The 12,155-nt window shown below is 43.2% G+C and overlaps 1 protein-coding gene across 1 annotated transcript in view; it reads left to right on the top strand.

Annotated features, from left to right (window-relative positions):
* LOC147659628 (uncharacterized) overlaps nt 1-10,577 on the top strand; it is an 81,471-nt gene extending 70,894 nt beyond the window's left edge. Inside the window, exon 3 of the mRNA XM_086951592.1 lies at nt 9,177-10,577. Within this exon, the coding sequence (XP_086807718.1) occupies nt 9,177-10,051 (875 nt within the window). The 3' untranslated portion in view covers nt 10,052-10,577. The remainder of the gene's footprint in view (nt 1-9,176) is intronic.
* The last annotated feature ends 1,578 nt before the right edge of the window (nt 10,578-12,155 follow it).

Genomic DNA, 12,155 nt, shown 5'->3' with positions numbered 1-12,155 from the left:
GATTTAGTATACCTAGAATAAATACATTGTAAAGTGTCTGAGTGTTCTACTCTCTCTATTTTCATTTTATTAACCAAGAAATCTTGTATCTGTATATATTTAAAATACATAACATCACTAATTTTATACAGTATTTTTAGTGTACTAAAGCTCAAAAGACCATCCTGCCCATATAGATCGCCTAAAGTATTTATGTCATGACCTATCCATTGTGCGCTGGCGCCATCAGAAAATATGCCAGGTATCCCTGGATTCCCCCAAATTTGTAGCTCAGCATTAAAAATTGAGATCTTGTCAGTGATCATAATTTGTTCCCAAATTCTTTTAATATCTCTCGCGGTCTTAAACTTGACCCTCTTGTAGTAATTGGGGTCATGCACACGAAACAAGAACTGGTTGCTATTTGATCCCAACATAAATTGGTGATAGAATAAGGAACTTTCCTTTAACAAAAGACTACGTATACGTTGGACAAAAGTTGCAAAAAAATAGATTTTGAAATCCAGGAAATGTAATCCTCCCTTTTCTATTGAGAGTTTCAATGTGGCCATTGATCTACGGGCTTTTTTATAGCCCCAAATTGAGGTGCCAGGGGATAACACCCGAAGACCTCTGAGTTCTCCCTGTTCCGGACCACAGAAACCAAGAGTCTTCTAGTTGAAGTCAGAGATCGAGTTTTATTGGCTGCAACCAAGTAACATGTGTCCTAGAAGTACGACAGCACGGGCCGTAAGTTCTCAGGAGACTGTTCGTTTTTACAGAACTAGCCTTCTCCTTTTATACAAAATATTGCACTTCAGGCAAGAATTCTTTAGTTTACAATATGGTCATAGACATATTTACACAATAAAGCAAAGAGCGAAGTCATGACGGCCAACCCATATTTTAGATGTCCAGTTTGTGATAGATGACCCAGCCCAGCCCGGAATTACAATCAGATATCGATGAAACCTCAATAAAACAGGGCACCTCCTTGTCATAAAACTGGCCATAAACAAGAAACATGGACAGGTGTATGTGTGTAGAAAACATGGTCTGTATGTGGTGAATGGTTTTATGGCATGTTGTGCTTTGATGGTATCTTACTCGGCCACTGGGCGAGGAGCTGCCCAAACAGGTTTGGCTGGAGGCAGTAGAGTCAGTTCGGCCAGGTCATGGGGAAGTCCGCTAAGGTGGACTTGTCCTTTTAGATCAAGCTCGGCCTTAATCAATTGACTTATATGAGGGCAAGTCATAAGATGGATGCCGTTCACAAAATGGAGTCCGAGGGTTCAGAGCGGAAACCACGATTTGAGGGTGTTGGCATAGCTTAATCACGACGCAAATGCACAGGGATAATGTCCTAATCATTATCGGTCTGTCGATACCAAATTCGTCATGGTACGACGATATTTTGTGACACGAGTGTTGGACCTCGGTACCATATCACAGCAGGGTCCGGAATTCCAGAACCACAAAATATAGCTACTACATATGCTCTCTATTCTCTTAATTGGAAAGATAGATTACAGCGTTTGCTGAACAGAAACAGAACAGAAAGCTAACGCTCTGCTTACTTAGAGTTATCTGCGTATTGATTGCTATTTTATCATTGTGTTTTTAGCAAAAGATAGAAAATGTTGTGACCTCTTCGAAAATCTCACAGGAGACACTGACACTCCCTGTTTTAAATTGCTAGCGTGTAACTCATTTATAATTGCATAGTATCGCTTATAACTAGAGTAACTTACTTCAGCCCATTCTATCGTCTTGATGCTCTTTCCGGGTTTGCTGTCCTACCCACAGCGCTACATGCCCCCTGTTGTCCCGCCCACTCTCCACATAAATGAGAGTGCACCGAGTGGACAAGTGAAAGATAGATTACAGCGTTTGCTGAACAGAAACAGAAAGCTAACGCTCTGCTTACTTAGAGTTATCTGCGTATTGATTGCTATTTTATCATTGTGTTTTTAGCGAAAGATAGAACATTTTGTGACCTCTTCGAAAATCTCACAGGAGACACTGACACTCCCTGTTTTAAATTGCTAGTGTGTAACTCATTTATAATTGCATAGTATCGCTTATAACTAGAGTAACTTACTTCAGCCCATTCTATCGTCTTTCCGGGTTTGCTGTCCTACCCACAGCGCTACACGCCCCATGTTGTCCCGCCCACTCTCCACATAAAAGAGAGTGTGCACAGCGGACCCGCGCACCGGCGCGCCGGAGTCGCGCCTGAGTCAAGTCCTGCCCGTCCGCGCCAGACCAGCGCCACCCGCCATACCCCTTGCGTGTCCATCTCCAGAGGAATATGCCCATCATAAAATATTCGAGAAATGACCTACTTGCCTTAGATTTATCGTCTATGGGAAGTGGTAATAAAACTATTTCCACAGCACCTCACCCAAAGCCCCCAAGTGTGTCATGCTTATACTCTAACGCCCGCTCGCTTCCAATGCACGCCCTGGAAATATGGGATATACTAGATCAGATCGCGCCTGATCTCTTTTTTATAACGGAGACCTGGCTGCAGGAAACTTCCACACCTGATATAGCCGTGGCCTTACCTGCAGGGTATAACATCTTAAGATTGGACAGAGTTTCAAAGCGAGGGGGGGGAACAGCCATTGTATACAAACCCCATATACAAGTCAGATTAATTGATTCCAACCTGGCCAGTTGGGGAGAAATTCTATCTTTCTCCCTGGCTTTAAGTGATAAAGAAACTTGGAAAGGATCCCTTGTCTACAGACCACCAGAAAGCAAGACTAACTTCCCCGCACATCTGCTGGAAGTATTAGCTCCTCACGTATTAGCAAGCAAGAACTTTCTTCTACTGGGTGATTTTAATTACCATGCAGAGCTTCGACAGGATCCCAACACAATTGAATTAATCAACTGTTTACAGACTCTGGACTTACAATTATTAGAAACAGAGGCTACCCATGTGGCGGGCCACACTCTCGACTTAGTGTGTACAAACTCTAACAAAGTCCACATCACAGAACTCTTCCCAGTTCTATGGTCCGACCATTCAATCATTAAATTTAATATCAACCTAACCTCCCCTAAATTGGCCCAGCAGAAGGAGATAAAAATGACACGTGCTTGGAACAAAATAAATGTAGACTCCTTTATGCTTTCCTTTACACCCCCTACCATCAATCCCGATTCAGACCTGAATCAAGTAGTAATTGGCCTCGACTCAGCCATAATGGCCTCCTTGGATACTATAGCACCCAAGCAAGCTAGGAAGTTTCCAAATAAAAGATCCCCCTGGTTCACCACAGAGCTAAAACCGGCCAAGCTGGCTTCAAGAGTCGCTGAACGTAAGTGGCGGAAAACAAAAAGAATAGAAGACAGAATCTTATACAAGACCCTTCACAAAGAATAAATGAGCCAGATAACTACAGCGAAAAAGACCTACCTAGGCCTAAAGATCACTCAAGCTGGTAATTCCCATAAGGAACTATATAATATAGTAAAAGATTTTACAAACCCCGCGGCATGCCAGCCCCCCGCAGTGGAGTCCCAGGAATGGGTAGATACTCTTTCATCATATTTCTGTGACAAAATTAACATCATCCACGATTCTTTTCCAAAACTTAATCTGGTTCCAAACCCTGTAAACAACGATAGTCTTAAAAATTCTGAGCCTCCACCACTTCACTTTACTCTAAGTAAATTCAATAAAATATCGGAGGCAGAGATCGGAAACACAATGAAGAAAGCCAAATCTGGATCTCCCAGTGATGCTTCAGCCCAAATCCTAACCAAAATAACCTCGGCTTTAGTACCCCAATTGTGTACCATCTTCAATATTTCACTGTCCCAAGCAATATTTCCGGAACTCTGGAAGGAAGCTACCGTTAGACCCATACTGAAGAAAAGCAACGCAGACACAAAATTACCAATCAATTACCGCCCTATATCCCTCTTACCTTTGTTCGTCAAACTATTGGAGTCTAGTGTAAATAAACAGCTGACTAACCATCTGGAAAAGCACAAATTGCTGGATCCATCACAGTCTGGGTTCAGAGCCCGTCATAGTACGGAGACTGCCGTCTTGGAGGTAGTTGACAACATCCGCTCTGCACATGAATCCAAGAAATCAGCAATTCTGATTTTACTGGACTTGTCGGCGGCCTTCGACACCATCTCACACAGCATCCTACTGGAACGACTGCGTGGGATTGGTGTCGAGGGCACGGCCCTTAGATGGATTCAAAGCTATCTTTCGGGGAGGAAATCCAGAGTTAAAATTGGACCCTTTTCATCTGGATTAACTAACAATGACAAAGGTGTCCCTCAGGGATCTATATTAAGCCCAACGCTATTCAATATATATCTGTCGCCCCTTGCCAAAATAATTACGGACTATGGATTTGATACGGTATCTTATGCCGATGACACCCAAATCCTAGTCACCATGGGCCCAGATATCACCGACACAAGACACAGGTTCCAGCAGTGCATGATATCGGTGAAAAAATGGATGTCAAATAACTACCTCATGTTGAATGAGGGTAAGACTGAAATTATTTTATTCGGCTCAGCTAAGAAGACATGGACAGAGGAATGGTGGCCAACTACTTTAGGGCCTTGTCCAAAACCTAAGAGTGTAGTAAGAAACTTGGGTATAACTCTTGATGACAACCTGTCAATGATCCCCCATGTCAATAAAACCGTGCAAACCAGTATAGGCCTAATGCGCAGCCTGAAAAAGGTATTCAAATGGATACCCCTCGCTTCGCGCAAACCGCTAGTCCAGGGGCTCATAATCAGCCGCATAGATTATGGCAATTCACTACTGGCAGATATTAACGAAGGATGCCTGACAAAACTCCAGACCCTGCAAAATACGGCAGCCAGGATGATCCTGGATCTACCTCCCCGTACCCCCTCTCTTCCTTGCCTGAAAAAACTCCACTGGCTGCCAGTTAGACAGCGTATAAAATTTAAAGTTTGCTGTCTTGTGCACAAATCCTTACAGGGCCAAGGACCAAAGTACTTGATGGAAAAACTTACACAATACTGCCCCACAAGAACCTTGAGATCCTGTAACAAACGCCTCCTAAAGATCCCGAAAGTGCGTACGGTTAGAAATGGTGACAGAAGTTTCTCAAAAATCGGCCCGGTTAACTGGAACTCTCTCCCTCTTACTTTAAGAAGCAACAATAATCACAAATCATTCAGAAGAAATTTGAAAACTTGGTTATTTTAATTATCTCTATCTAAAAAGTTCTTTCACAAATAGGGTAATCTGTCACAGCGCTATGAGACCTAAGGGTGACCTATGCGCTATACAAATTAAAATACATACATTAATATATAGATTATTCAGTTGCATAGGGATAGACCTAAATAGATACAATAGCTTCTGTACAATCTTCATTTTAATTAGAATTATAAGTCCTACCAAGCTAAGTGGTATCTTATGCCAATTTGTAAGAGTGGCAGTTATCTCATTGAGTAGAGGGTCGTAATTCAGTGCTATGATTTTCTCCATATCGGCAGTAAGCTTAACTCCTAGATAAATAGCATTTGGACAAAGCCCTAGTATCGGTTGCGTAGGTTTATAGTTGGCGATTGCTTGAGTTTTACTCACATTTAACTTGTACCCCGATATGCCCCCAAATTTGCTAGCTTCCTCAATTATCGTAGGAATGGCCAGGACTAAGTCGGTGGTAAATATAGCTATATCATCAGCTAAAGCTGTAATTTTCAAACTCTTGCCTCCATGTTCTGCTGGGATTATATTATCTTGAGCTATTAATGCATTTAAGAATGGCGCCAAAGCTAAAGCTAAAAGCAGGGGTGATAAAGGACACCCCTGCCTAGTCCCCCTTTTGATTGAAAAATTAGCCGAGTTGGCTCCTACATAGCTAACTATTGCCGTTGGTGATTCATATAAAGATCGGAGCCATCCGAGATATTGCCCCTGTATACCAAATGCACTCAGCGTTGCCCATAAATACTCCCACCCCACTCGGTCGAATGCTTTCTCCGCATCTAACATAACCATTCCGAGTGGGGTGAGAGTAGCTGCAGCCACGTCGAAGGCAGTAACAGCAGTATTAATATGGGTAGTGGTGTCTCTCCCCACCACAAACCCATGTTGTTGGCAGTTGACCAAATCTGGCATAATAGGAGCGAGGCGATTTGCCAAGACTTTTGCAAACACTTTCGCATCAGTATTAATTAATGAGATTGGCCTATATGACCCCTGTTCCTCCGGCGGTTTGTTCTTTTTAGCAGTACGCCATGATATAGGAGCACTTCCTGTTTGCCCCATAGAGTCTATCACCAGCTGGAAGAGAGGAAGTAATTCCTTTTCACAAATCCTATAAATCTCTATCGGCAAACAATCTTCTCCCGCAGCCTTACCTGAAGGCAATGCTTGTATAGCTATCTCAAGTTCCTCGATTGTAATCTTGGAGCCAAGTTGTCTGATTGCTTCCACATCTAATCTCCCGGGTAGGTACTTCTCTAAATATAGTCTAATTTCTTCTGAAGTAGGTGAGTTTTCTGGAGTATATAGGTGGCAGTAATATTTAGCGAATTGGTCTAGAATCTGCTCCGATTTTCTGTATTCCTTAGAGTCTAGCCCTTTTATTACTTTTGTAGTAGTTTTGGCTTTTTTATCGGCTACCTTGGAAGCCAAAATGTTGCCAATTCTGTCTCCCCCTTCGTACTGTGCCAACTTGTATTTGTGTATTTTTGAGCTGTATTTCTCCCTGAGGGTTCTCTTTAGTGCCGCCCTCAATGACACTAATCCTAATCCTAACTCTTCAATATTAGTTTTGCCCTGTGTTATGGCATCAGCCAATTGTTGTTCAACAAATAAAATATTAGTTGTATTCAGTTTTTCTACACCACGTTTTTCAGCGTTGTCCCTTAAAATATATTGTTGTACATAGCCACTAATGTTGCATTTACATGCATCCCATACAAAATTAACAGTTGTTGAATTAATATTCAATATTATGAATGCCTTTTAATGCCAAGAATAAATTCAGAATCTGTTAATAAATATCTAGGGAATGTAAACTGTTGGGGCGCTTGTTTACTATCCACAGTTTTAAATTCAAACAGTATCTGATTATGGTCAGAAGTCACGTAGTGTAATCAAGATGTGTTCAACTACTCTCCACGTGTGGCTTGGTTATTGGTGAGTACCTGGTCTCGCAGGAAGCTATAACTGGTGACAAGATCGGGGATATGAAGTCCGTACACTGAAAGCGCTCTTCCAGAGAGTTTGCCGTGGTCCAGCACACTGCTCGTGCGTGCCACATGTGCCTCAGTTGAAGTGCAGAATCGATGCTGGCACTGGTGGAGTCTCAGCGCAGTGCCAGCCTGAATAAAATGCTTAAAGATAAAGACAGCGACACTGAAAGTCCACATGTCGCTGGACAGGAACTGAACGAAACAGCTTCTAATAGAATATATGACGCCATTACGCAAATTAATACGATTACGCTATGTGGAGTAAGAAAACTAAAGGTGGACAAGGAAAGCACACAGAAATAGTTCAGTTCACATTACACTGAAATTCACATGCTGTGAAGCAGAGATTAACCAGATGTTTTTGAAGAAACATTTAAGCACAAAATCGACCAGTGTTATCTGCTTTCATGTACTTGTAGTGTACAAAGATTTATCTCCTTCTCTAAATCATCACCAAATCATTGTCTCACAACATGCCGGAGAAGAGTCCCAGAAAGAGGGTCGGGTTGGGTTTGCCGAGTTTCCCCAGACGAAGCGGCCCACCACCAAAGCTGCTGCATAAGGGGCCCAGAACAACTCCATAGATAGCAACATAACATACAGAGCTCCGATGGAGAGCCAGGACGAGATCCAAGCTCCAAAAGTCATTAAGGCTAACCTCAAAGCCAGCACATCGCGAGGCACTAGAGAAGCTCTGTCTGATGAAGTTCCACAGGGAGTGCCTGCGAGACCACTACTGTCCTCTAATGTATACACGGCTGCTGCATTCTTAAAACGCCAACTGCGTTTGATATTGCAAAAAAACAGAATATTGGCGATAGATGGATGGATAGAGACTTTTGAAGATTTCATAGATGCAATAGATGAAAAAGAGTATAAAGTATCTTGAGAAACATGGCCAATAAAGGAGTGAAAGAAACCATGAAAAAGAATTTACAAGAAGGTGAAAAGACATGATCAAATCGAAAAGGCCTTTAATGTCAAGTTTAAACGAGTGCCAAATGTGAAATGTAAAAGATATAGCTTCATCCAGAGACCAGGTAAGACCATTGATGAGTTTGTTGAAAGACTGGATATTTGGTAAAGCACTGTAAATTCAATTAATTTATGATTAGGAGGCTGCCCTCCTCAGAGTGATCAATGGATGTCTGTCGGAAGCATTTCAACGACGAATGCTGAGGGAAACTGAGCTTGTATCAAGTCCTCATGGCTGCTTGCGCTGACAAGCGTACTTATCGCCAAGTGACTGACATGGAGGCTGTAGGTGCCCAAAGTGCATCTGTCATGAGCACGAAAAGTAAGCCAAGGTACAAGGCCGAGGGAAACAAGGTCCAGTCTCCACAGAAAAACAAAACGTGTTACAGATACGGACTGTAATTTCCACACAAAGGTAAATGTCCCGCCATTGGACAGATATGCATAGACTGTGGTAAAGCGAATCATTTTGTGACGACTTGCAACGCGAAGATAAAAGTAAGTGTGTAATATAGAATCTATTTTTACTTAATCCTGCGTGGATTCCCTTTTGTGGTTTACTCACTGTGTTGCTGCACTAGTGTGTTGCACAAATGCTCTGCACATTGCATCTTTAAACTAGCCTGACTGCTCTGCGCCAAGCTACCAGAGGGTGAGCGCAGGTTATCTCAGGTGTGTATCTGGCTTACCCTGACTAGACTGGTGGATTCTGCCTGGCTTAGGTGCCTACCCTAGCCAACCAGAAACCCCATGTCGAACAGTGGTTCTTGGGAATCACTTGATTTCCCAGCATGCTCCTGCTGCAGGACCAGGTCAACGCACTTTGTGTAGGAGGACTAGCCACCATTTGTGTCTCAAAGGGAAGTGTGACTTTTTCCTAGAACATCCATTTTTTCCCCTGAATTGTAACTGTTCACTTCTCCATATTATATCAAAGCAGCTTTTTCAAGAAATAATTTCTTCATGTAATTTTAAATGTTTTTTCTATTTTGCAGAACAACAATCACATCTAGAAAATATGAATGGGAAAGAAAGCCATAAAGGTTCCGGAGGCAAGATGAATTTTACTCAAAACATCTACTTAAGGAAACGGCGCAGAATGCACATGAAGGAGAGACGCTTTGCTTGTAATGTGTGTGACAAAGAATTTATCAATATGAGACTTCTTGTGAGGCACAAAAAAAGACATACCAGCCTCAGGCCATATCCCTGCGAAACGTGTAAAAAGTGTTTCAGTCAAAAGGCAACTTTTTTACAGCATCAAAGAACACACACTGGAGAGAAGCCGTATCACTGCACCGAGTGTTCCAAGCGCTTTGCTCATAAGAATAGCCTTGTACGGCATCAAAGTGTACACACAGGAGAGAGGCCTTATCACTGTACTGTATGTGCAAAGAGCTTCAATCAAAAGGCAAATCTACTACAGCACCAAAGAACACACACAGGAGAAAAGCCTTTTCACTGCATTGTGTGTGAGAAGAGCTTCAATCAAAAGGTGCACCTACTAAAGCACCAAAGAAAACACACAGGGGAGAAACCTTATCATTGCACTGTGTGTTCCAAGCGCTTTACTGATAAGAGATCCCTTGTACTGCATCAAAGAACACACACGGGAGAGCGGCCTTTTCACTGCACAGTGTGTTCCAAGCGCTTTGCTCATAAGAAAATCCTTGTACTGCATCAAAGAACACACACAGGAGAGCGGCCTTTTCACTGCACTCTGTGTTCCAAGCGCTTTGCTGACAGGAACTCCCTTGTACGGCATCAAAGAACACACACAGGAGAGAAGCTTTATCACTGCACTGAGTGTTCAAAGTGCTTTTCTCGTAAGGCGACCCTTGTACAGCATCAAATCGTACACACAAGATAGAGGCCTCATCACTGTACTGTGTGTTCAAAAACCTTTTCTCAGAAGGCAACCCTTGTACTGCATCAAAGAACACACACCGAAGAGAGGCCTTATCTCTGCATTAAGTGTTCCAAGTGCTTTGCTTATCAGGGATCCCTTGTACGGCATCAAAGTGTACACACATGAGAGAAGCCTTTTCACTGCACTGTGTGCGAGACGAGCTTAAATCAAAAGTCAAGTCTTGTAACACCAAACACACTGGAGAGAAACGTTATCACTGCAACGTGTCTTCCAATCGCTTTTCTTAGAAAGAAAGGCCATGTACGGCATCAAATTGCACACACAGGAAAGAGGCCTTATCACTGCACAGTGTGTGGGAAGAGCTTTAATGGTAAGGCACATATGCAACGGCACCAAATAATACACACTAAACTGAACCCTATCACTGCACAGTTTATGCCAGGAACTTCACTCAAAATGAACGTTTCTACAACATCAATAAATACAAACTAGATCCATTTTCATTGTAACAATCTTATGTCCTGCTTACCCCAAAGTAAGTTTTACTGGAATGTTGTAACTTAGCAAGGGCTTATAGTCATAAATTCCTAATGGCCAGTGTTCCCTGTAGGGAGCGTGCATTTAGTGTAATAACCCTGAGTGCGCAAACTCCGTTGCGAAGCGCATACACTTCATACATCACTGAGGCACCATTTACAGCTCTTGCTTTTAAAAAGCGAGCAGCGTGGAAAAAAAGATCTCTTGCGTGAAGGAGCACAGAGAGCAGATCTTGGGCCTAGCAACATACCACCGTGGAAGAGGGGAGAACGAGCAGCATGCCTCTTAAACTGCAGTGTATCGGATTGCCGAGGGTCACAAGTTGTGCAGCATCTTTTTTCTTCGCATGCTGTTTGCTGCACTAGTTTCTGAGAGAGGCTGCAGGGCTTTACAGGCAGCAGTGGCTGGCAGTAAACAACTCAAGACCTGGCTGTTCGAGCAGTAGCGGACCCTTTCCCCCAAGTGCCTTGAGACCCTTCCGGGTGAGTAGTGCGCTACAAGACCTGGCTGTTTGAGCAGTAGCGGACCCTTTCCCCCAAGCGCCTTGAGACCCTTCCGGGTGAGTAATGCGCTATACAAGTGGTATGATTGATTGATTGGCTGTCCGGGCATGATCCGCGCCTTGCAGATTAATTTATTTTAAAAGTCCATGCACTAATTAGCATTGTTCGGTATTTAAGGGCACGATGTACGGCATACTGATGTTTAAGTCCCAGCTAAAAGTGTTCAAAAGGCAAGCACTCTGTGCATAATGGATGCCTGCGCAAAATTTATTTAGAGAAGTCATTTCTGACCCTGCCACAAGCTTGCCAAGTCATATGTGCCCCAAGTGAGGCAGCATCATTCAGATGAGTCATTTTCCCGGCCTAGACCTGGTCTCTGCGATTGCAGATCTGGTCACCTGTGAAGCGTCATTGCGAGCCGCCGTACAAGAATGTAAGGAGATATGATCGGTAACCAATCACATCCTTGTGTTATTTCTTTATAAATGTTCTGAGTCTTTCTCACTGCGAGTTGTTTCTTTTGTACCAACCGAATATAGGATTCATTTACCACCTCGCTCATGCCATTTCATGAGGGCACAGCCGCAACGCTATCACACCGTCTTACAAAACACACACTAAACTACTACTTACACGTCACAACAACTTTTAGCACACGGCTAGGGCTCTCAGCACAGCCCCCTATTCACAGATGCCAAAGTCCCTACTCGCCTCTCGGAACGGAGTTGCGTCCATCTTCAGCCCAGGTGCTGCTCGCTCTTTGTGGTGTGTGATTACCGTTGGAGCTGCAGAAAGAAACGTGGGCTCTTTTCCCTTCCCATCATACCTTTTATCACATATGTTTAAGAGTTAGTAGTTGAACTGTAGTTATTGCAGATGTATGTAGACCTCTTTTCCTCAATAAATCCTGCTGTATCTTGTATTGCAATGGGTTCGAGTCAGCTTTCTGTGCATTTAAGATCCCCTCCTATAGGGCTCACGTTTATTTTTTTGTCACTCTGTAAGCTCTGCAGCGCTCAGGCTTCGGTAGTGAAGAGCGCTGCCGCAACCAACTGCAAATCAGC

Source organism: Lissotriton vulgaris, unplaced genomic scaffold, assembly GCF_964263255.1.
Source record: "Lissotriton vulgaris unplaced genomic scaffold, aLisVul1.2 SCAFFOLD_557, whole genome shotgun sequence".
NCBI lineage: Eukaryota > Metazoa > Chordata > Amphibia > Caudata > Salamandridae > Lissotriton > Lissotriton vulgaris.
This window is presented reverse-complemented; position numbering and strand designations above follow the sequence as displayed.